Here is a 25,456-nt window from a genome sequence, read left to right on the forward strand (position 1 = left end):
AAAGGAGTGCTAATAGATTTACAATTCAACATTCCAAACTTCTTAAGAACTTTTTTGCAAAATTGCATTTTAGGAAGCTTCACATTTTTGCAAAATTGCATTTAGGCCCCTCCAATTTTGGAAATTTCGCTTTCGGCCTTTCTCACAAGCCCCTGAGACTTTCCTTGCTTCCACGAAGACCCCAAGGCTCTAAGATTGACATTCACACCCCAAACTTTTAGAAATAATAACGTTTAGGCCTTCCTCGGGTATTTTTTGAAAATTGTACTTAGGCCCGTTTTTTCGTTTTGGCTTTAAATCTACTCATTTCTTCCTGAAACCTCTGAAGGGTTATTCTAATTGACAAATCGAAGCTTCCCATAACTTACGTTATCATTTCGGGAGTCTCCTACGAGAATTTGATTTTGCAGCTTAAATGGCGACTGCATTTTTGCTGTACCGAAAATCGTTCTTGATTTCATTTTTTTCCGTCCTAAAAATCATGCCTCGAGATGCTCGTTACAGGCGTTCATTTTTTCTTAGACATTTGGGCTTTAGGGTACTCCCTTCGGCTGATTCGGTAAATTTTTTAGGCTTTTCTGATACCGAATTTCTATTTTTCCTTTAAAATAGTAACCCAAAGTTCTTGGGTATTACATTATCCCCTCCTTAAAGAAATTTTGTCCTCGAAATTTTCGTATTCTTACCTACTAAGACATCAATATTAGGCAATAACTCATAAAAATGACGACTTTTATCTCTTAGTCGTACATTATCATTGATCATTTTGCAACCACATCAATTGCATCACTTACACAACTAAGGCCTATCGGGTATATTGGGTTTTTTTGAACATAATATCCCGTTGTAGCTCTTTACTGTCGGCCATATACCTCGAAAAAACGAAAAAACGGGATGACTTTAGTGTGATTTTTCCACTGAATCTTTATCAGCGGGATGACTTTATTCCTCAGGGCTTGGTTGCGCCGATCTAGGATTCGCTCGGGCGACTCTGGGTAAGTTAGATCGTCTCTTAACTCGATTACTTCCACTCGAATTTCTTGGGTTGGATTCTGTATATGCCTCTGAAGCTGAGACACATGAAAGACATCATGGATGTTGGATAGGCTAACAGGAAGTTCTAGACGATATGCCAACGGTCCAACTCGTTCTTTTATTGGATAAGGTCCAATAAATTGAGGTCTTAGCTTACCTTTTGTCCTTTCCTCGCGTTGTCAAACGCTGAGGCGATACCTTTAGATATACATAATCTCCTACCTCGAATTCCAAATCTCGCATCCTTTTGTCCGCATAAGACTTTTGACGACTTTATGCAGTTCAGATTCTTTCTTGGATCTTTCGAATCTTTTCTGTAGTTTGCCGAACCAGCTTGGGTCCCAATATTTGTTTTTCTCCTACCTTAGTCCAACAGATAGGTGATCGACATTTTCTTCCATATAGAGCCTCATAAGGTGCCATTCCAATACTGCTATGGTAACTGTTGTTATAAGCAAATTCTACTAAGGGCAAATGCTCTTCCCAGTTACCCTCAAAATCCAAAGCACACGACCTTAGCATATCTTCTAATGTTTGAATGGTCCTTTCAGACTGTCCATCGGTCTGCGGGTGATAAGTCATACTAAGATTCAATTTCGTCCCCATGCACTCTTGCAAGCTTCCCCAAAATCTTGAGGTAAACCTTGGATCTTGATCGGAGACTATACTCACAGGCGTGCCATGAAGTCTAATTATCTCTCCAACATACTGCTCCGTAAATTTTCGTACTAGTTTATCCATCCGTGTAGGCAAGAAGTGTGCTGACTTCGTTAGCCTAATGACGATGACCCAAATTGCATCATTGCCTTTCTGACTCCTAGGAAACCCCGTCAAGAAATCCATTGTGACGTGCTCCCACTTCCACTCCGGGATGTCCAGTGGCTTCATGAACCCTGCTGGTCTCTGGTGCTCTATCTTCATTCTTTTGCACGTATCGCATTGCGCCGCTTTTTTTGCCACACTTGTTTTCATTCCCGGCCACCAATAGACCTCTCGGACATCTCTATATATTTTTATGGCTCTCGGGTGTACTGTATAACGAGTTCTCTGGGCTTCATTAAGAACTCTTTGTCTCAAATCTTTCAAATTTGGCACGTAAATCCTTCCCCGAAACCTCAGTATGCCATCATGCATTTCAAAATCAGGTCTCTTAGGCTGGCCATGCTCGTCCACCCATAGATGTATTCGTTTATCATCCACATATGCCTTCCGTATTTCGTTCACCAAATCCAGTTGAACTACCATGCCAGCGATAAGGATGGACAATTCCTTCAGCACTACACTCACCGTTAGATGGCTAAAAGCCTCCAACATTTGCCACTCACAGGCCATCATTCCGGCCATAGAGATAGGTACATTCCTACTCAGTGCGTCAGCCACCACATTGGCATTCCCTGGGTGATATCGTATGGTGCAGTCATAGTCCTTCAGAAATTCCATCTACCGTCGCTGCCTAAGGTTCAGCTCCTTTCGCGAGAACACGTACTTCAAGCTCTTGTGGTCTGTGAACACCTCAAAGGTTTCACCATACAGGTAATGTCTCCATAGCTTCAGAGCATATATCACGGCCGCCAATTCCAGATCATGTGTCGGGTAGTTTTCTTCGTGCCTCTTCAACTGTCGCGACCCATATGCGATCACTTGGTCGTGTTGCATTAACACGCAACCTAGCCCTATCTTAGAGGCATCTATATACACAACGAATCCCCCGTCCCATCTGGCATTGCTAAAACAGGTGCCGAGGTTAATTTATTTTTGAGCTCTTGAAAACTTTCATCACACTTGGCCGTCCATTCGAACTTACCATCTTTTCGAATGAGTTTCGTCATTGACGAGGCTATTTTTGAAAATCCCTTCATGAATCTTCGATAGTAGCCTGCTAATCCTAAAAAGCTTTGCACCTCTGTCACATTCGTTGGCTGCTTCCATCCCTGAACAACCTCAATTTTTTCCGGATCTACTGAGATTCCCTCGGCAGAGATTACGTGTCCAAGAAACGCGACTTGGGGTAGCCAGAACTCACACTTCGAGAACTTGGCGTACAACTGGTGCTTCTTGAGTGTTCCTAGCACCACCCTTAAGTGTTCTTCATGATTACTCTTATTTGAGGAATATATCAATATATCATCTATAAACACGATCACGAACTGATCTAGATAGGGTCTGAACACCCTATTCATGAGATCCATAAATGCTGCTAAAGCATTCGTTAATCTAAATGGCATCACGAAATACTCGAAATGGTCATACCTCAACCGAAAGGCTGTTTTCGGAATATCTTCGGGCTTAATACTTAATTGGTAGTATCCAAACCTCAAGTCGATCTTTGAAAATATCTTTACCCCTTGCAATTGATCGAACAACTCATTGATTCTCGGGAGTGGATACTTATTTTTTATCGTGGCTTTATTCAGCTGACAGTAGTCAATACACATCCTCAAGCTTCCATCATTTTTCTTTAAAAATAGCACTGGCGCGCCCCACGGCGATGTGCTCGACCTAATGAATCCCTTATCGGTCAGCTCCTGAAGCTGACTCCTTAATTCCCTCATTTCTGCCGGGGCCATTCGATATGGAGGAATAGATATCGATTTGGTTCCTGGTACTAGCTCGACTGAAAACTCGATCTCTCGAGGCGGCGATAGTCCTGGTAGATCTTCTGGAAACACATCTTCATACTCTCGTACTATCCGCACCTCTTCGAGTTTTGGTACTTTTTTTTCTTCCAAACGAGCATAGGCTATACATCCATGAGCGCCCTGGCTTATCAATTTTTCTGCCTTCATCGCCGAAATCATTTTCCCATTCCTAGGGTCACCCTGCCCTCGAAATTTAAGCCATTCCCCTTCGGGTTTGTTTATGGTCATTATCTTCTTTCGACAATCTATTTTAGCGTCGTATCTAGACAAGAAATCCATTCCTAAGATTACGTCGAAGTCATACACGTCTAGCAAAATTAGATCGACTTGAAATTGAGCATCACTTAAACTAATTTAGCATTCTTCTATCACTTTTGAGGACCTCGTACTTTTACCCATGGGAGTCGAAATTATTATCAGAGATTCCATAGGTCTAGCCTCTACCTCCAAACTTGTAGCCAAAGCATACGACATAAATGAATGCGTTGACCCAGGGTCTATCAGTGCATGAACAAGGGTATCCGATATGAAAAGCGTACCTTGCATGACTGTCGGATCTGTCCCCACATCTTCCTTGGTGAGGTTGTAGACACATACCTGACGAGTCCCACGAGCCTCTCCTATTTTTTCAGTTGGCCCATCTACTTGTCCTAGTCTTGGCCTCTTCGGGCAGTTACTTGAATAGTGCCCTGGTTGATTGCACTGGAAACACACTATCTTCGACAGGTCTTTAACTGGAGGTGTTTCCTTTCTCTTGCGACAATCCCTACTTATGTGCCCTTGCTTTCTGCAGGAATAACAAATAGGCGTTCCTGCTAAGCATTTCCTCCTTGGATGGTTCTTTTTGCACTTGAAGCATTGCTTGTCGCTCTAGGGATTTTTATTTCCCATTTTCTGCTTCGGGTCCCCTTTTGTTTCTCCAGACCTAATCTGCTTCACTTGCAGAAGGTTCCTCTCCGTCGTTAAAGCTTTACTTAAGGCTTCCTCATATGATTCGATCGACCATGTGCTCAAGGCTTGCAGCAGATCCACTAGAAGTCCTGACATAAACTTTTGTGCCTTCTACCACTCATCAGTATCATACATCGGCACGTACTTAATGAGCTGATTGAATTTGGTGTCATATTGAGCTACCGTCATTTCTCCGGTTTGCTTCAAGTTCGCAAACTCCCAGCTCTTCTCTTGCCTCCAAGTAAGGGGGAAGTATTTATCATTGAAGGCCTTCTTGAATGCCTCCCATACTGATACTGGGGTCTCTTCAGTTTCAGACCCTTGTCTCGAGTGGGACCTTTGCAACGCTCGCTTTGCAGTTTGCCACCATTTCCCAGCTTCTTCCTCTAACATAAAAGTGGCACAGTTTAATTTTTTCTCATCGTTGTATTAGAGATGTCAAAGCAACTTCTCTGTCTGCTCTAACCAGTACTTAGCCAAGCTAGGGTCATCATGGGGCTTCCCTTTAAACGTTGGCGGTCGCTGTCGTCGGTATTGATCCAGCACGTTTTTAGTGTGCCTGACCGGGTCTTCTTTGGTTGTGTATGCCAAAAGATTCTCTATAACCCTCTCGAGGCGATCCAAGTGTCCTTCAGGAATTGATGATTCCGTCTCCGTCTCCCCCGTTCGGATGCTACTACTGTAGTGGCGATTTCCACTACTTCTTATATCCTCTATACCTCGATTGGGGCTGACAGGAGTTATATTCCTTTGCTGTCTTGTGGTTACCATCTGAAAGACAAGACGAAATCTCATTGCACGAGAAAAAGGAAATTTCATTTTATAACATTTTATATAACATCGATTACGAGAAACATAAGGCATACATCCCAAAATACTAGTAAGCGAGAACATAAGATCGTCCACGATTCTTTTCTATGGGCTGGCAAACTTCCAGACCCAAACATCATCGCTTATCATGTCATCCTCAGATTCAACCTCGGGTCCTTCGAGATCGTCGTGCACCATTACTCCTTCTTCATCGTCCGAGTTGAGGTAACCGACGCCCATCATATTGGCATCGGCTGCCACCATGTCTTCCCAATTTTCATCGGGGTTGGACATTTCTTCTTCCTCCAGTTCATCTCCTTCGTACATGTTGAGGGCATGGTCGCAAAACTACTGGCAGTAGAAGTACAAGGATGCATAGTTGCCTTGGAGGTAAAGTCCTTCGGCTAGGTCTCTCCATATTCCCTCCATATGATTGACCAGAAAATTGACTTGGGCAGTCATTAGGCTTGGTCGCATGAAACTGCTCGACGGCACATCTCTTAGAATTCCTTCGAGGAGGTCTAGGCGACTGAAGACATCCACCACAATTAGCTCGTTATCTGCCCATCGGCTGATCCAGTGGGTCACCCAAAACTGCTCGAGATAATCGTTTTCCATGCTGCCAATTAAAAATCAGTTAGATTTTCTACTATTCATCGGGAACAGTAGCCATTCAGTGTTTTGTACATGAATAGTGCACCAAGTAAGTTCCCAAGTAAGAGAGGTGGGTCACAATGGACACACTTAAGTACCAAATTTTGTCTTAGCTAGAACTTTCCTAGACATGCGCATTTCAGTACAACATACTTAAGTTCGTAACCTTTAAACTTCGATCATCAATCTCTTAATCTATAGAGAAGGATTTCTTAATCTAAGTTTTCTAAACATCGAGTTCATAGATCCTTAAAGATCTATCCTGATTCTCCAAATAGAACTTTGTCTCTAGTACCAACTGTAACACCCCGTCTTCCAGGGTATTAATATATGCTAGGATTTTTTTTTTTTAAACATAAACCGACAATAAATCCTCAACATAACTTTTATTTAATAACACTCCTAAATATAACGGAAGCAAGATCAGAACCTATATAATACCTCAAAAACACAACATATGAGGGTACATACATATTGTTCGCCCAACATAACATTACCAACAATATTAAAATCCAAACAATACATCCGAATAAAGTAGATAGTCCTAGTCCCACATGGGATCCACAAAATTTCCACCACGATCATGCCTCAATCACTTCCTTGCCCTTCTAGCTGCGTGGCTCGCCTGGAACGTGGAATATTCCAGGGACATAATTCAATATTAGAAGATGAAATTTTCTAAGTAAGGGTTAGATAAGTATGAATGAATGATGCATGATGCATGGACAATTATAAACCTATACCCATAATATAACTTCCCAGACCTACCAGCCCGGCACGGAACCCTAGGCAGAATCCCGAACCTCTTACGGGATAAGCCTAATGTTGTTCCATTAATTGCCCTAGGGGAATTTTGGCTACACTCTCAGGGTAACATCCCAACCCCATACACAAGTTTCAATATGAAAAAAATATCGTGTCGTGCGTATATCACGTTTTCCCATGCAATAGTATATGAACGAAGATGATCATAAAATGTGAAAATATTATGCATAGCGAGGAAAATCATATCATATATGAGTTATAGGTACAAAACCACTCACCTTTCACAGTTATCGGGATACCTCAAAAAATGTACAAACTGCCTCGATTTGCATGCCAACCTTAAAATTCGCACCAACTATTTCACCTCACTTCCCAAAGCACTCTAAAATAGCTCGAAAAGATGGCCGGAAGTGGTCCAACTGGAAGCTTGAAGTCTCGGCCGACTCGACCAAATCGCTTCTTCGGCGAGCTTCGAAACCCACTCGATCCGGCTCCTTTGCTCTCCAAACTTTCCAGAAACGACCTACTACCCTCAAAGATCAAAAGCCCTTTATCATGGATGCTCGATTCGGCCTCTAACCCTTCGAATTTTTGCTTCTAATTTCCACAAACCGTCGGCCATTGAAGGCCTATTTCTAGCAGAAATCGGGCCTCGAAACACCCATGGCCGTCTTCACCGAGGTCTCAAACCTCCCAAACCGCCCTTGGATGACCAAAAAGCATTGACCAAGCCCCTAAAAAACATGATTACAGGTTTGGCCATGGCCGACCCATTCGCGGTCGATTTTTTTTTTATTTTTCGGCCACCCCCACGCTTGTTGTCGGCCAAGACTCGCTCCCTACGCGTGCCCGACCGTCCCCCTTGAACTTCCTGTAGTTGGAACCGCCTGGTCGGAGGTTGCTGAGGCTGTCGGCCATGGAAGCTTCACATTTTTGCAAAATTGCATTTAGGCCCCTCTAGTTTTGGAAATTTCGCTTTCGGCCTTTCTCACAAGCCCCTGAGATTTTCCTTGCTTCCATGAAGACCCCAAGGCTCTAAGATTGACATTCACACCCCAAACTTTCAGAAATAATAACGTTTAGGCCTCCCTCAGGCATTTTCTAAAAATTACACTTAGGCCCGTTTCTCCGTTTTGGCTTTAAATCTACTCGTTTCTTCCTGAAACCTTTGAAGGGTTGTTCTAATCGACAAACCGAAGCTTCCCATATCATTTCAGGAGTCTCCTACGAGAATTCGGTTTTGCAGCTTAAATGGCGGCTGCATTTTTGCTGTACCAAAAATTGTTCCTGATTTCTTTTCTTTCGGTCCTAAAAATCATGCCTTGAGATGCTCGTTACAGGCGTTCATTTTTTCTTAGACATTTGGGCTTTAGGGTACTCCCTTCGACTGATTCGGTAAATTTTTTGGGCTTTTCTGATACCGAATTTCCTCGAATTTCTATTTTTCCTTTAAAATAATAACCCAAAGTTATTTGGTATTACATTCTCCCCTCCTTAAAGAAATTTTGTCCTTGAAATTTTCGTATTCTTACCTACTAAGACATCAATATTAGGCAATAACTCATAAAAGTGACGACTTTTATCTCTTAGTCGTGCATTATCACTGATCATTTTGCAACCACATCAATTGCATCACTTACAACAATTAAGGAAATTTTATAAATTGAAAGATTAGGAAAGTATTCTAATCTGGTTTAGGAAACTAAACAAGAATAGCAATAAAGATTTGTTGCCTCTTCTCCTTTCCTTCTAGAAGACTGATTTCCATCCTCTTTTTATGCCAACACTCCCCCTCAAGCTGGTGAATGAATATCCATCATTCCCAACTTGCATACTAAGCTTTCAAATCTTCTAGTTGCCAATCCTTTTGTTAGGAGATCAACCACTTGTTGCTCAGAAGGAACATAGGTAATTTGTATTATACCTTTCTCAAGTTTTTCCTTTATAAAGTGCCAATCGATCTCGATGTGCTTAGTTCTGTCATGTTGTACATGATTATGCACAATGCTTATAACCAATTGATTATCACAAAATAACCTGGTTGGTTCATTGATAGCTATCTTCAAATCTTCCAGCACAATTCTCATCCATAGAAGTTCACATGACCCAAGTGCCATAGCTCTGAATTCTGCCTTTGTACTTGACCTTGCCACTATGTTTTGCTTCTTACTTCGCCAAGAAATCAAATTGCTCCCTAAGAATATGCAGTAGCCTGTAGTAGATCTCCTATCAGATAAAAATCCAACATAATTTGCATATGTATATCCTTGTATATCCAATTATCCTCCTGTTTTAAATAGAATTCCTTTACCCGGGGCTGTCTTCAAATAGCACAGTATTCTTCTGACAGCTTGTATCTGACCCTCGGTAGGGTAATGCATGAATTAACTTATTAAACTCATAGCATAGGCGATGCCTGGCCTAATGTGAAATAAGTAAATCAACCTCCCTATCAACCTCTGATACCTTTCCTTGTCCACAATTGGGCTCTCTGTGTCTCCTCCTACTTTTGCATTTAATTCTACTGGAGTGTTTACTCCTTTGCTTCCTAGTAACCCTAGCTCCTTCAAAAGATCCAATATGTATTTGCATTGGGATAGGAATATACCTTCTTCGGAGTATACCACCTTTATTCCTAAAAAATATTTGAGTGACCCAAGATCCTTGATTTCGAAATTGTGAGATAACTTCCTCTTTAGATCTTACTGCTCCTCCACATCATCTCCTATCACAATAATGTCATCCACATACACCAATAGTGTTGTCACCTTTCCATTCCCCTAGTGTTTAAAGAAAAAGGTGTGATCCCCCCATATGTCTCATGGCTCTAGAGAACTTGTCAAACCTGGCTCTTGGTGATTTCTTGAGACCATAAAATGCCTTTTTAAGTCAACACACCTCTCCACCTTTTCCTTTCTGAAATCTCGGTGGCTGCTCCATAAATACTTCCTCCTCTAACTCACCATAAAGAACTACATTCTTCACATCTAGCTGATGTAATCTCCACCCATAGCATGTTGCCAAAGACAATAGAATTCTTATCGTGGTCATCTTTGCTACTGGTTTGGGTGTAACCCTTGGTTCCTAATCGAGCCTTGTATCTTTCCAAAGAACCATCTACATTGTACTTTAGGTTGAAAACCCATCTACAATCCACTGGAACTATTTCTCTCGGCTTAGGAACTAGATCCCATGTATTGTTTTTCTTTAATGCTCTCATCTCCTTTTGGATGGCCATCATTTAATTTTGATCTTTTAAGGCCTCTTCCACTAACTTAGAAATAATAGTGGAGTAAAGAGAAATCAGGAAGCTCTTATGTCTTGGGGACAATCTGTGGTAAGAAAGATAATTGGCTAGAGGATGCTGAGTGCATCTCCTAACTCCTTTTCTAATAGCAATAAGGATATCCAAATCAGTAGAAAAGGAATGAATAGGGTCAAGAGAGTCAACCTTTTCAATACTTGGCTAGGAGTAAGATGTTGCTTCATGCTGAGGTGAAGACATGAACTGTTGTTTCCTGTGATAGACAAAAAAAGTACCCTTGAATTTGACTGGAAATGGGAAATCTGATGGCTTGGCTTGGTTTGGGCTTAGGTTGGGATGAGGAAGAGCATGGTCACTATCTTGATCAACAACTGTAACTAGCTGATCAGTGGCCTGATCGGTGGCTGTAGTGGGATGAGTAACATGGACAGCTCTGGAAGTATCGGTCAAATTTGTGGGAAGAACAAGATCAGGGTTAGGAAGAACAAGATCTGGGTTAGGAAGGGTTACGGCTGCTTGGTCTTCGTTCCAAGGAGTCTCCCCTTGAAAACCAAGATTAAGAGGACCAAAGAACTTCCTAGTAGGGGGTGATAACATTTGTAACCTTTTTGGGTAAGAGAGTAACCAAGGAAGAGACACTTAAGAGCCCTTGGATCTTTTCACGGGCCTGTTGAGGGATATGAACAAAGGCTACACTATCAAAAACCCTAAGAGGAAAAGGGGTATGTAAGTTGATGGAAGGGAAAAATGAGGAGAGACACTGAAATGGGTTGCAATGATCAAGAAGCTTAGATGGCACTCGATTGATTAGGTAGGCTATACTTAAGACAACCTCTCCCGAGAAACTTCTAGGGACATTATGAGAATGAAGAAGGGACCAGGTGACATTTAGGAGGTGTGTAACACCCCGCTTTTTCGGGTGCGTTATAAACTGGGACAATTCTGGGATAATAATTTTTTTTCTATTTAAAACCACGACTAAACCATATAATTTTTCTTATCCATCCCAAAATTTCCATACATATATCTCGAAAGAGAATCATCATATATATCAAATGCGAAAGCTAGAATCGAACCTGACATCTTAACATTAATCATAAATCAACTCTTACATCATCGCTTCTTGAACTTAATCCTTAATACAAGACTATTCATTAATGGAACATAAGTTCTCAACATAACTTAATACATAACATAAGTTCTTAACCAACATTAACCCTAAATAGGGTTATACATTATCATTCCTTAAACTTCAATCATAAATCATATCTTACATCATGAACTTTCAAAACGTTCAGAGAACAAAGTAGCAGAACTTAAATACATGGGCTACATATCATACATTTCATTCACATTCATTTCATCATGCACTTTGCCAAGTGTCATTTCATGCCTCATTCATCTTCGTTTATGCTACAATCTCTATCTGGAATGTTTGAATATTTCAGGGGTAAAGCCCAAGTTAGATGATGAATCATCTAAGTAAGCATTCATTTAAAAATTTGCATGCGTGAGTGCAAAATGCAACAATGTCCTGTCCACTTGGCCGTTTGAGCCGACAAGCCTTTAACAACTTTCATACCGGCCTAAGCCGACGTAATAACTTACATACCGGCCTGAGCCGACGTTGTTTGTCCGTACTCTTAAACATATGCAATGCATGATGGATGGTAACGTTTATGTATGTATGCATCTCATCATAACATGTTAATGCACCTACGTGCAAACACATCGTAACATAACATGTCAACATGCCAAAACATACATAATTTCAACATATAGGCAATTCATTTCAAATAATAGGGCACGTTTTTAGAAAATACTTTTCATAAATAAAATAAATTTTGAGAAAACTAGTTTACCTTTGCAATCTGCTTAAACCTCGAGAAGCATGCTTTTAACCTCAAGTGTGCGATTGCCTCGATTTGCATGCCAATCTCAAAATTCGCACAAATTACTTCATCTTAAGTTTCAAAGCATCATAATCACCATATTTATTTAAATAAACATTAAAACCTATTTTTCCATAATTTCTGGCATTTTCTTTAATTTTCTTTCTATATATTTCTTAAATATTTTTTTAAATAGATTACTATGACAATTCATAAAATAGTATTCTTGAATTTTTAGTTTTAGGAAATTTCACTCACCTTGATTTAGCCCCTAGGCTTTCTCGATATACGCGCACTCGATCTTGAAACATGTGCCCGACCCATTTTTCTCACAAAAATCTCCGGAATATTAATACATCTCCATTTCCTAATTTTCTATAATTTTTCGGGAGTTTTCAAAATTTTTCTCCATTTCTTTTCCTTTTTCTCCTTTATTTTATTTTATTTTTCTTTTATTTTCTTCTTCTTCTTCTTCTTCTTCACTGCAACGCACCCGCGCACAGCTCCTTCCTCTCTTTTCTCTTTTTCTTCTTTCTTCTTTCCTTTTCTTCTTTCTTCTTCTCTTCCTCTTCTTCTTCTTCACCCGCGAGCTGCCTGCAACTTGCGCATGGCCGCCCGCCACCACTGGCTCCCGCTCACTTGCCCGCGGCCATGGCCGTGACTCGCCATCGCCTCGCTTCCACCTTGCCGCTCGCCATCGACTGCACCGCGCGCTACTGCCCGCGTTGCTTCCTCGCTCAACCGCCGAGCTCACGGCTGCCATGGCTGAAAATCAGCCACAATTGTGGCCCTCTAATTGCTCTCATTTCTTCTTCTACTTTCGGTTACCCACTCCCCACTTCTTCTCTCTGATTATTGCTTTCTTCATGGCCATGGTTTGCTGCCATTTATAGGCAGCCATTTGCTTCCACATATCACACATACGCACACAAATACATATATATATATAAATTATACATCAATTCCTATCTCAATCACCTATTCCAAATCTCTTCCGAATTTCCTCCCACACACACACATACACAACATCGTGCTGCATGCTGCAAATACACCTCCATTCGCATGCCATTTCTGCGCACACACAGCACACACATAGCACACACAACACACACACACACATATATATATAATTTATTGTATATTATATTATAATAATAAAAATTATAAATTTAAATCCCACTTTTTATCTATATTTTAGTTAGCAATTTCCCTAATTGCAATTATACTCTCAAACGACAAATTAATTTGCGTTACGATACATTAAATCCTAAATTAATAATTCCAAACTTATTCGATAAGGACAATTTCGTCCATGCGCCATCATCGGACCTTTGTTTCATCCTAAAACCACTTTAGGGTTGATCGTTATGAAAAACAAGAGCCCCCATAGGGTTCCGTTGATTTTTCGGAAGTCTCTTACGATAATTTGGTATTTCAGCCTAAAACGAAACTGTATTTTAGCTGTACCGAAAATCATCTTAATTCAAATTTACTTTACTTCCATAAATCCTATTTTGGAACGCTCATCGAGACCATATCATTTTCCATAGCCAATTACACTCTAGGACATTCCCTGCAGTTGATTCAGTGATCCATTTTGCTATTAAACTCACTTTTCGGTATTTTAATCTCACCGAAATTACATTGCAACCTTATGCTGAAACGGGGTCTTACAAGGTGTCTCATCTTTTGCTCAGCAACTCCATTTTGTTGTGGAGTGTTAATGCAGGAAGATTCATGTATAACTCCTTTGTCTTGAATTTTTTTTTGCAAATGCTAATTACAATAATCTTTAACGTTATCAGTTCGAAATTTTTGAATATGAGAACCAAATTGAGTCATAATCATGGAATAAAAGTGAGGTAATACAGTGCTAACAGCTACCTTATCCTTTAAGAGAAATACTAAGTCATTCTAGTGTAATCATCAATAAAAGAGATGAATCACTTTGCCCCAGAACAATTAAGAGTTCTAGATGGTCCCCAAACATCTGAATGCGCAAGAGCAAAAGGATGAGCATATCTTTTATTACTAATAGGATAAGGGACTCGGTGATGTTTTGAAAGTTCGCATACATCACAATGAAAAACACTAGGATCTGATTGTTTGAATAAAATAGGAAGCATAGCTTTTAATAAGTAGAAAAGAGGATGCCCAAGATGGTAATGGTGAAGCCAAATATCCGAATGAGAGGATTGGGAGAAGCAGGTTGCTTTAGGCAGAAATTTGACAGGTTGTAGTAGCTCCAATTTAATGGCATACAGTCCATGTTTTTCCTCAGCAACTCCAATCATTATTCTCATAGCCATGTCCTGAAATTCACACGAATGAGGAGAGAAAATTACTCGACAATTGAGATCTCTAGTGAGTTGGGGAACAAAAATTAGGTTTGTGGATAAATTAGGGACATGTAAAACTGTTTTAACAGAGAGATTAGGGTTAAAAGTCACTTGTCCCTAACCTTTGATGGGAATATAAGTTCCATTAGCAATCACAATCTATTGGGGTATTTCAAGAGGCTTATAGATGGTAAAAACATTGGAATCATAAGATATATGATATGTAGCTCCTGAGTCTAAATTTCACGTGTTATTCCTATTAGTTTATAGGCTATTAAAGAACTCAAAACACTTTTACCTGATTGTTCACCTTGATAGGCAATGGAGCATGATCTTCCTTGAATTGATTTCAGAAACTCCTTGAGTTTGCTGATTTCATCAGGATTAAGTTGTTGCAGCTCCTGTTCTGCCTCTATATCAGTCTTTTTCACCACTTCTCCTGGCTTATTTGAGAGATAAGCCTGATTTTTAGGCATGTCCTGATTTCTAAAGGACATATGTTTGAATCCTCCTAGCTTCTGTAACACAACATCCTTCCTATGCAACTTGAAGCATGTCTCACTAGTATGCCTCAGCTTCTGACAATAAGTGCAGCACAAGCCCTCCTTACCATGCACTCGGGGTTGTCCTTTTACTCTTCCTTATCGCATTTTAAACTTTGATCCTTCACCTTTTGATAGGATACCAGGTAGAATTCCAACAACAATCAATTATCAATAGTTTCTAATACTTTTCAGCAAGAAAACAAGAATAAACCAGGGCATTCGAGAGGCCCTTAACTCTCCCAATTCTTTTATCAAAAACTAGCTACCATTCTCTTTCTTTTCCCCTCTTATTTATACCTTTCCTTCCCATATTTCTAACTGAATTTCCTTCGCACATACTGATTATTACCTCAGCATGTGGATTACAATTCTACCCCTCCCATGTGCACATGTTGGTTGTTACACCTGCATCAAAAACTAGCAATAGAAGGTGAAAAGATTGCTTGTGGCATCTTTGGTAAGTCCGGTGCACCGGCGGCCTATCATTACTCCCCTCCCGCACTTTCACCTTGTCCTCAAGGTGAAAAGATGGAAATTGTAGCTGAATTATGTTGTAGGGCTCCAAAGTTACCTCTAATGGTTGTAAGCCCTTCCACTGTACCAAGATATCAAGCCCGCGCAAGTTAGACCCCTGACCAGGCCGAACTCCCAGCACCGCTTCGGGTTCAACCTTCATCTCTAAGTCTGCCTTCAGCTGGTGGGGAATCTCCACTCTTACTCCCACTTCTCCTTTGGCCTCTCTTAGCTAGGACACATGGAAAACATGATGAATATGGCAGTGTGCTAGTGGTGTCAGTTTATAAGCCATCGGTCCCACCCTCCTCTCAATTTCAAATAGCCCATAGTACCTAGGATCCAACTTCTCATTTGGGTAGGCAGCTAGGAACTTCCTTCGATACGACTTGATTTTTAAATAGACAAAGTCACCAATAACAAACTGCACATCCTTTCTTTTTCGGTCAGCCCCCTTCTTCATGATTGCTTGAGCTCTTGCCAATTGGTCCTTGAGTTCTTCCAACGCTAAATCTCGCTCCATCAGTTGTTGTTCTACTGCAGACACCTAGGTAGTGCCTTTGTCAAACCTTATCAAGGTTAGTGGTTCCCTTCCATAAATTGCTTGGAAGGGAGTCACTTTTGAAGCAGTGTGGTGTGATGTGTTATTCCACAATTCAGCCCATAGCAGCCACACATACCATCCCATGGGTCTTGCTAATGCAAAACAGCTCAAGTACGTCTATAGGGTCCAATTGAGGACCTCCATTTGCCCGTCCGTTTACGGGTGGTAGGCCGTACTACGATTAAGCTTAGTACCTTGAAGCCAAAACAACTCCTTCCAAAAACGGCTCATGAATACCTTGTCTCTATCCGAAACAATAGACTGAGGCATACCATGAAGCCTCACTATCTCTTTGACAAAAATTCCAGGTACTACTCCTGCTGTGAACGGATGCTTGAGACTAATGAAGTGTCCATATTTGCTGAGTCTATCCACAACCACAAGTATAGAATTCATATGGCCCGACTTTGGTAAACCCTCAATAAAATCCATGGCTATATCCTCTCAAATCTGATCGGGAATAGGAAGAGACTGTAGAAGACCCCCCTGGTGTTAAAAATTCATACTTATTTTGCTGGCAAACGTCACAATTTCCCACATATTGGCGTATGTCTCTTCATACCAGCCCAATAAACACTCGCTGCAATCCGTTTATAGGTTTTCAAGAACCCAGAATGACCTCCTACACTTCCATCGTGACCCTTATAGAGTAATAATGGAATTAGGGAAGAACCCTTAGGCAGGAACAACCGCCATTTGTAAAGGAGCTGGTCACCAACTAGCTGGAATTCTGATTGGGAAGTCAGATCCTGCTGTAACTCCCTTATAATTCCCTGGAAGTAAGCGTCCTTCTTCTCCTCTCGGGCTAGCTGATCTAATTGCACCACCTTTGGAACTGTTAGTGCGAATAAGGCTGTTGGGTGACTGATTCTCGAAAGGCTATCCGCAGCCTTATTTTCCAACCCTGGCCAATAGTGTATCTTGAAGAGAAACCCCATCAACTTCAACATCCATCTTTGATATTCCGGGCTCACCATTCTCTACTCCAATAAAAACTTCAAGCTCTTTTGATCGATCCTTACAATGAACTTTCTTCCCAAGAGGTAATGCCTCTATTTTTGGACTGTAAACACCATGGCCATCAGCTCCCTTTCGTAAACTGATTTTTTTCTCTCCAATGGTTTAAGAGCATGGTTGAAGTATGCAACCGGCCTAAGATTCTGCATCAATACCGCCCCTAACCCTTGCCCCGAAGCATCAGACTCAATTATAAAGGGCTAATCGAAATCTGACAGGGCTAGAACTGGGAGCGACACCATTGGTGTTTTGAGCTCCTTGAAGGCTCGCTCAGCCTCCCCATGCCAAAAAAAATTATTCTTCTTTAGTCTCTCCGTGAGGGGCCATGCCATCTTGCCATAATCCTTTACAAACCTCCTATAGTACCCCGTGAGATCAGGGAATCCCCTCAATTCCTTCAAAGAAGTGGGTGTAGGCCAGTCCAACATGGCTTGCACCTTGCAACGATCAGTTGACACGCCTTGCTGGGAGATGATATGGCCAAGATACTCAACTTCCAACTGCCGGAAGGAACATTTCTTCTTGTTTGCAAACAACTGATTTTCAGCCAGTAACTCCAGAACACAGCGCAAGTGCTACACATGTTGTTCAAAATTTTGGCTATAAATTAATATGTCATAAAAAAATACTAACAAAAATCATCTCAAAAACTCCGTGAATACATCATTCATTAAAGATTGGAAGGTGGCCGGTGCATTCGTCAATCCGAAGGGCATAACGAGGAATTCATAGTGGCCCTCGTGTGTTTGAATTGCAGTTTTTAGCTTATCTCCAGCCTTGACTCGAATATGATGATAACCAGATTTGAGATCCAATTTCAAAAAAACCTTAGCCCCATGTAATTCATCTAACAGCTCATCAATGACTAGGATTGGAAACTTGTGGGGGACTGTTACTTTGTTGAGAGCCCGGTAATCTACACAAAATCTCCATCCCCCGTCTTTCATTTTAACGAGTAATACTGGATTGGAATAGGGGCTGACATTTGGCTTTATAATTCCAGCTACCAACATCTCACGTACCATCTTCTCGATCTCGTTTTTTTTTAAGATAAGGGTAGTAGTAAGGTCGAACACTAACTGGGGGAGTGTCGGGTAGAAGGTTGATGGCATGGTCCTTATTTTTGGTGGGTGGTAGTCCCTCTGGGCTGGCAAAAACCCCTTCGAACTCAGCCAATAATTCCTCTAAATTTCAGGGCAGTCCCACTTGCAATTCATTAAATTCGGCAACCACCTCTCCTATTTCCAGCAGTACTCTCTCTCCATTTTCTTTAAACGTCTTCATCATGGCTTTTAAGGAGACTAATGTCTTACTTAAGCTAGGATCACCCTGCAAGGACACGACCATTCCCCCCATTTGAAACTTCATGGTCAGATTCCTCCAATCTATTAGTGTAGGTGCTCTAGACCCAATCAGATTGGGCATATTATACACTGACAATTGTACTCATGTTTATTATTTGAATAAGGAGTTATTCAAATTCATAAGAAGTCATTCTATTAGTTTCTTGTTATTATTGTAATAACCGAATGAAACTAGATAGAAGTCCATATGGTGTATACTGTGATTAATTTCTAAAGATGTGAGATGATGCATCACAGTTTCTAAACATCATTAAATGTCTCAAGTCGTAGCAATGTCAAGAATGGACATTGACAATTGCGGTAAGACTTGTATGTGCTATATTTTTGCTATGTGATAGCAATGGGGGTGTCACACCCATAGGCATGAGATGTCTAGACAAGTACATAGGTGACCAATGTTGGAGAACGTGTCACTAAACATGACTCGCCATGAGAATCTATTTTGGTTATATGTTGATGGAATTCTCATACGAGATGGGTGTAACTAATCCTTGGACCTGAGGTTGTCACGGTCATCTCATGAGAAGACCGGTATGCTTTGACATCGTTTCGATGGGCCTAGATAAAGGCTGTACGTGGGCGATTGTTGGGTATATCGCAAGGCTTATGGAGATGGGTGCATAGCCAAGATGAGACTCGTTTATCCCTTGATAGAGGATGATGTATCTAAGGCGCCTTCGGTGGATATTCACTTTAAATCCATGGCCATGGTGAAAGAGATCAATAAGGAGTTATTGATTCACTTTCTATTAAATGAAGATATCCGAATGACCGAAGAAAAACTTATGTGATGATAATCAAGCAACACATTGCTAACTTGAGATCACATAGGATACATTGACAAGATGATCGAATTACACAGTAACCATGCTCGTGAAAGGTTATTTGCGGATTATGAATCATTCTGAATAATTGTGTAGGCATGATGCCTTCCTAGAGTCCAATCTTGTCTTATGTGTTCATACCAACACATTGCCAATATATTCAGAACCCTAATGAGTCATACGTAATAGGCATGGTCCCTGGCTTAAACCAGGAGAGTGGACGTATGGTTAAGTGGGATACTTCAGCAAGAAGTTGTGCTGTCGTAGGTTCTCACGGAAAAAGAACAAATAGACGTAATGACGTCGATATGATGAGTGGTTGTCATAATGGAAAGAGTTTCCTAAAATGGTAATTAATTAAATTAGGAAGGAGTTTCTAATTTAATAATTTTCTATTTGTTGGAGTGAAAAATAGGAAATAAATTAGATTTGGGCCACAATATTTTATTTAAACCTATAATTGGATTTAGGCCACTTAATTATATTTCTAGATGGACTAGGATAAACCCACTTAAAATTCTAATTGAATTAGAATTAATGGATTAGCTCAATCCATTAGGGTTCGAGAAACCCTAAGATATTTCAATATAAATATCCCTTTATGGGTTTCGCAAATTAGTAGGGGTTTTTGGTGTCGTTTTTCAAGAGTTGAAAAATATATTACCGCTCATTCTTCCCCGTTTCTTTTGGCATCAATACGAAACGAGGGTGTTATTTTTCTGTCCATACACAAGCCACGCAAAGGAGAAGGAGCTAGCACTCCTATTTCGCTCTCCTTACCAACAGACGCGTGCCGCGTATCACGAGTTAGAGGCCGGATGCTTGGACGGCTCGAATCAGTGAACGACTCGATAATCTAAAGGTTAGATTTATTTATTTGTATATGAATGATTTAATTTCGACGTTGATCCAATGGCTGGGATCGAGGTAAGGTTCAAAATTTTTGAACTACGCTACTTGCCCCGTAGCGATCTTGCTTTACTTTCACAATCCACACTCATTTTTCCCACCGAAGCCAGCCATTTCATGCCGAGAATGACATCGGAACTCCCTAACTCAAGGGGAAGGAAATCTTTCACTATCTGCAGGTTATCAAGGATCAGTTTTACCCCTTTGCAAACTCCCGCTTCTTGAATAGCCATCTCGATTCCCATTATCACCTCATATCCAGCAGTTTTTGTCCTAGGAAAACTCAAACGTTGCACCAACTCGGATGCTATGAAGTTGTGAGTTGCTCCTCCATCCACCAGAACTACTACCGGCTACCCTTCTATGAGTCCCCTTAACTTCATTGTTTGTGGTGTAGTCAATCCCACAACTGAATTTATGGATAATTCGATCACTTCTCCCCCATATCCCAACTCTTCATCGCTTCTCTGCACTGCCTCTTCCTCTGCCACTGCCTTGCTTATTTCTTCATCATAGATCATCAAAACTTAGAGCTCTTTGTTTTTGCACCTATGGCCTATCAAATATTTTCATCATAGCGGAAGCAAAGGCCCTTCTCCCGCTTGGCCTTCCACTCGACCTTACTAAGCTTCTTGAAAGGGAAGCTTCGGCCATTTCCAGCGGTGTGAAAACGGGGTCGCGGCTAGGTTACGGAATTTTGGGAGGAACCCAAACTCTTCGCTAGTACTGGTGACATCTAACTCGCGACTGTGGGTGCTATAGAGTATCTGCTCCTGGGTGGTCCAGTTGCCCGATGGCAACTTTGAAGAGCTACGTTCTTGTCCTCAATGTTTTGAGCCACCACCATAATCCGATCGAGCCCCCGTGGTTGCAGCACCCTGACCTCCGCCCTTATCTCTGGTTTGAGGCCATTTAGGAACTGGCCTTCCAAAAACGCCTCAAGAACATTAGGCACTACCGCGGTCATTGTCTCAAACATCAACTGATACTTCTTAACAGTTTCTTCCTACCGAAGAGCCAAGAAGCGCTCTTCCAACGACCCCTCTTGAGTAGGGCGAAACAGGCCCAGAATTCCTTGCTTCAAGCCTCCCCAACTCCAAATCCCTCTTCGCCTTGTCTCCCATTGGAACCAAGACAGAGCCGTGGCTTCGAAACACAGTGCTGCAGACTCTATCTTCTCCTCGTTCGTTAGTTGATTGACAACAAAATACCTCTCGGCTCAAAAAATCAACTCATCTGGATTCTCTCCTTAAAAAATGGGAATCTTTAATCTCCTTCCACGCATGTCTGATCGGTACCCGCCCTGGACGCCTCCATCCGAGTTGCGACCTCCCACAACCCCAAGGGTTACTTCGGAATCCATTGTGAATTTCGAAGGTCCTTCTCGCTCCTTGGACTTGTTCTTCCTCTCCCGCTCCTACTCGTCCCACTTTGTTCGCATGAAAGTGAATTATTCGAGCATCACCGCTACATTTCATTCCATCGCCTGGATATCCCCTCTAATGTCTTCGACTCCCCTTTGCATGCCTTCCATCTTCAACTCCAATTCACCAACTCTCTCCATTAAGTTCACCATTAGGTTCGGAAAACTTTGATACCAAATTGATAGGATACCACGTAGAATTCCAACAACAATCAATTATCAATAGTTTCCAATACTTTTTAGCAAGAAAACAAGAATAAACCAGGGCATTCGAGAGTCCCTTAACTCTCCAAATTCTTCTATCAAAAACCAGCTACCATTCTTTCTCTTCTCCCCTCTTATTTATACCTCTCCTCCCCATCTTTCTAACTGAATTCCCTTCGCACATGCTGATTATTCCCTTAGCATGTGGATTACAATTCTACCCCTCCCATGCACACATGTTGGTTGTTACACCTGCATGTGCTGACCCCTCACTCTAATCTTCATGCCTTCTGCTGCTTGTGGCGTCTTTGGTAAGTCCGGTGCACCGGCGGCCTATCACCTTTATTAGTGATGATTACTGATCCTTCAGCACTAATATTTCCCAGCATCGCTATTCTCTTATTTTCTTCATTTCTTAGCATTGAAAAAACTTCATTAAGGGATGCAAATTTTCCCTTTCCAAGGATTTGAACACGTACTTGATCATATTCAGTATTGAGGCAGATAAAAAATTTCGCGATTCTATCTCTTTCAAGAATAGAATTGAAGGTGGCTACATCTTTTCCACATTTTATTTTAATGTTTTGGTAGTGATCAAGCTCTAGCTAATACCCATTCATTTTATTATAGTATTCTGTGATAGTCAATGCCCCTTGTTTTGTGCTACTCAACTTCATCTTAATCTTAAAAATAATTGACGCATCTTGAACCTTAGAATAGGTTCTCTTAATCGTGTCCCATATTTCTTTAGCAGTGGATAAGAACATGTAATTTTTTCTAACCTTTGGCTGCATTGTATTTCACAACCATGACATGATCATGGAATCCTCTATATCCCAAGCTTGGAATCCCGGATCCGATTCGTTGGGACTCAGATCTATCAAGTGAGTCATCTTCCCTCTCCCCTTCAGGAACATCTTTACCAATTGCACTCACTATAGGTAGTTTCGGCCATCCAATCAATATGATTGGTGCATCCCTGGTAGATTGCCAGTTTGCATTGCTCCAGTTGAAGTAACCATAATGTTGGTCTCATCAGTGTCCGTAAATGGAGCTATTTCCGAGATTTCTGACATGGGTATAGAAAAATTGCTACAATGAAGAAGATCTGTAGTAAAGAAAAGATTTTTGAGGCAATAGGAGGCTAGCAAAGGCAATCAAAGGAAGCAAAAAGGGCTATCACCAATGAAGGCCGTGGAATGGCAATGAAGGCTAGAAATAAGAAAGCAACAATACTCAAAAAACGATCTTAGGCGCTGGGCTCTGATACCGTGAAAAGCTTGCATGGAAAGCTTAGAATATTTCATTGATATGTAGCCCTAATTATAGGGCTAAATCTGTACATCTGTAGAAAGTATACAATAGGAATGATTTACAACAATTAAGGAAAGATTAGGAAAGTATTCTAATCTGGTTTAGGAAACTAAACAAGAATAGCAATAAAGATTTGCAGCCTTTTCTCCTTTCCTTCTATAAGACTGATTTCCATCATCTTTTTATGCCAACATCACCCTTAAGACCTTTTGTCAGTAGCTATTATTCTGAATATTGTCTACCCTGAATTTGTTATTTTGGTTCTTTTTACTTGTTTGTTCCATTTTATGCCCTTCCATGCATAGCTTAATAAGTTTCTGTAGTTTCTTATTTAATTCTTTGAGTGAGTATGATTCATAGAGAAATTGGATGACTCATATGAGTTCATATAATCATTCTTATAATCTTATGTTCTTAATTGAGGTTGAACTCCTTTGCAAATGGAATTTGTTTTTTTGAACTAAAATTGTAGAAGTATTATCCCATAGCTTTGTTCCAGTTTGATGTGATTTAGATTTTAGTTTGTTATTCGTGATAATTAATTTAAATTAATTATGTTGTAGAATTAGTATCTATGTCATAGATTTGAAGCTGCTAAATGGTTGGTTGAAAACAGACCAAGTGCCTAAGGAAGTTTTTTAAATCAATTTGTATGATATTAATAATGTTAGTCTTAGATGTTATCTAATTATTAGGCTTGATGCAGTTGTAATTACTCATTTCATTTGAGATTTTATAGTTTCAATTGATTACAACTGTCACTGCAAGAATTGGCAAAATGGCTATTCCCATTGTGTGAGTGCTATTTGTTGATTAATCAGTTTGTGGAATCAATGTCTCAGTTTAAGACTGGTCTAGTTAATCATGCCTTTGCTGCTACACTACGAGAACTCCTTCTAGTAAGTTTTCTGTGTTGTAAGTTATTTGCTTGAGTTTTATTGGATTTGGACAGTTTTTATTTTGTTTTCTTCACCTGTATGCAGATTATCTTATGTTGTATTCAGACACAAGTTTAAACATCAAGCAAACACGTTTAAATTGTCTTATTTCTAGAAAAATGAAAATTATGGGCAAAACCTGAAGTCATTCTCAACTAATGTTAGCTTAAGTTTAGAAGTGAAACAGAAGGGAAAATATGGCCTAAATGATAAATTCTATCATGTTTTATTTAATTCAAACTACGGAGCAACATGGCTAGCAGATCAACAGCATGATCAACATGCTATCTTCGCTATCTCAATTCCAGTTATCACTGGATTTTTCACCCCAGGCAGTAGCTGATCCAATTCTTCCCAACCATGGTATCCTCCCTATGATCTATGGACTGCAAGCGATAGAGGAACTCCTAGCCTTGGAACTAGAATTTCAAGTAAGAGGATCATTTTCCCACTCTCCCAATGATACCCCAATGCCTAGGGAAGCGGAGTTGGTCAGGTGGACTAATTTTGCTAAAGATTTGTGCGACTGATTTGGGAAGAAGAACATGATTGATGTGATTGATGAGTTCAACAAATTAAGGCATGAGGGATTGGTGACAGATTATCTGGTTAGATTTAAAGAATTAAGGTGCTTGAATTTGACTTTGCAACCTGCCTTAACGGAGTGGTGCTTCGTCTCCAATTTTATTAGTGGTCTGAAGGACGAATTGAGGTTAATGGTTAAGATGATGATGCTTGCAATCGTGAAATAGACGATTGAGAAAGCAAAGTTTTAGGAACACACCTTGGAACTCATTTTTAGAAAGCATGGGCTACAACTTAACAGATCTACTGGGAGCAACCAACAGATTGAAGGAACCTCTAAGGCTACAAATCATGTGGAGCAAGAATTTAAGGGGAAATTGGAGTTGGACTGGCCATATGTAACTAAAAGCTCTGGCAATGAAGAGAGATCGAACATGGATATTGGTGGGGATCATAGCTTATATTTGCAGGAAATCGATGGAGTAGCATCAGGAGATGAGGATGATGTTGTAGATGGGTTCCATGCCACTGATGAAAGACAACCATGCAATGGGGACTTGGACCAAGGAAAGAAGCAAGAGGCTAAGGACTTGCACAATCCTACTGCTGCTTTGAGCATTAGTCTTATTGTTACTTGAAATGGTGTAGATCAGTTACAAGTGTTAGCTCTAGTAGAAATGGAGCAATTGAAACTGAATAAACAAGAGAACAACCATATGGTTCAGAAGATTATGAAAAAGGATGTTGCTGCCATATGGTTTGGGAGTTCGGACACTAGAAAAGGGAGTGTTGACATGGAGATCCTTGAGGTCTACAGTTTATGTCTGCAGGGAAAGCAAAAGTAAATTAACATAAGAGTGAAGAGGAAGAGTCCTAGAAGAAGAAGAAAAGAAAGAAGAATCCAATAGATCTTGAAGGCAAGGATT

General features: G+C 40.6%; 1 protein-coding gene across 1 annotated transcript; it reads right to left on the minus strand.

The window, feature by feature from the left end:
• Window positions 1-4,028: 4,028 nt before the first annotated feature.
• On the minus strand, window positions 4,029-5,018 carry LOC127798322 (uncharacterized). The gene is made up of 2 exons (XM_052331816.1): window positions 4,759-5,018; window positions 4,029-4,461 (listed from the first exon to the last, which is right to left on the minus strand). The coding sequence occupies exons 1-2, from the start codon at window positions 5,016-5,018 to the stop codon at window positions 4,029-4,031; spliced, it is 693 nt and encodes a 230-aa protein (XP_052187776.1).
• Window positions 5,019-25,456: the final 20,438 nt, after the last annotated feature.

Source organism: Diospyros lotus, chromosome 3, assembly GCF_014633365.1.
Source record: "Diospyros lotus cultivar Yz01 chromosome 3, ASM1463336v1, whole genome shotgun sequence".
Classification (NCBI taxonomy): Eukaryota; Viridiplantae; Streptophyta; class Magnoliopsida; order Ericales; family Ebenaceae; genus Diospyros; species Diospyros lotus.

What these genes read in the sequence shown, in the direction of transcription:
- LOC127798322 (XM_052331816.1), bottom strand. Translation starts at nt 5,018, where the DNA reads ATGTTAGAGGAAGAAGCTGGGAAATGGTGGCAAACTGCAAAGCGAGCG. An exon ending in CTCATTAAGTACGTGCCGAT is followed by an intron (nt 4,462 to 4,758) that starts GTATGATACTGA and finishes TTATTCCTGCAG; the next exon opens with AAAGCAAGGGCACATAAGTA.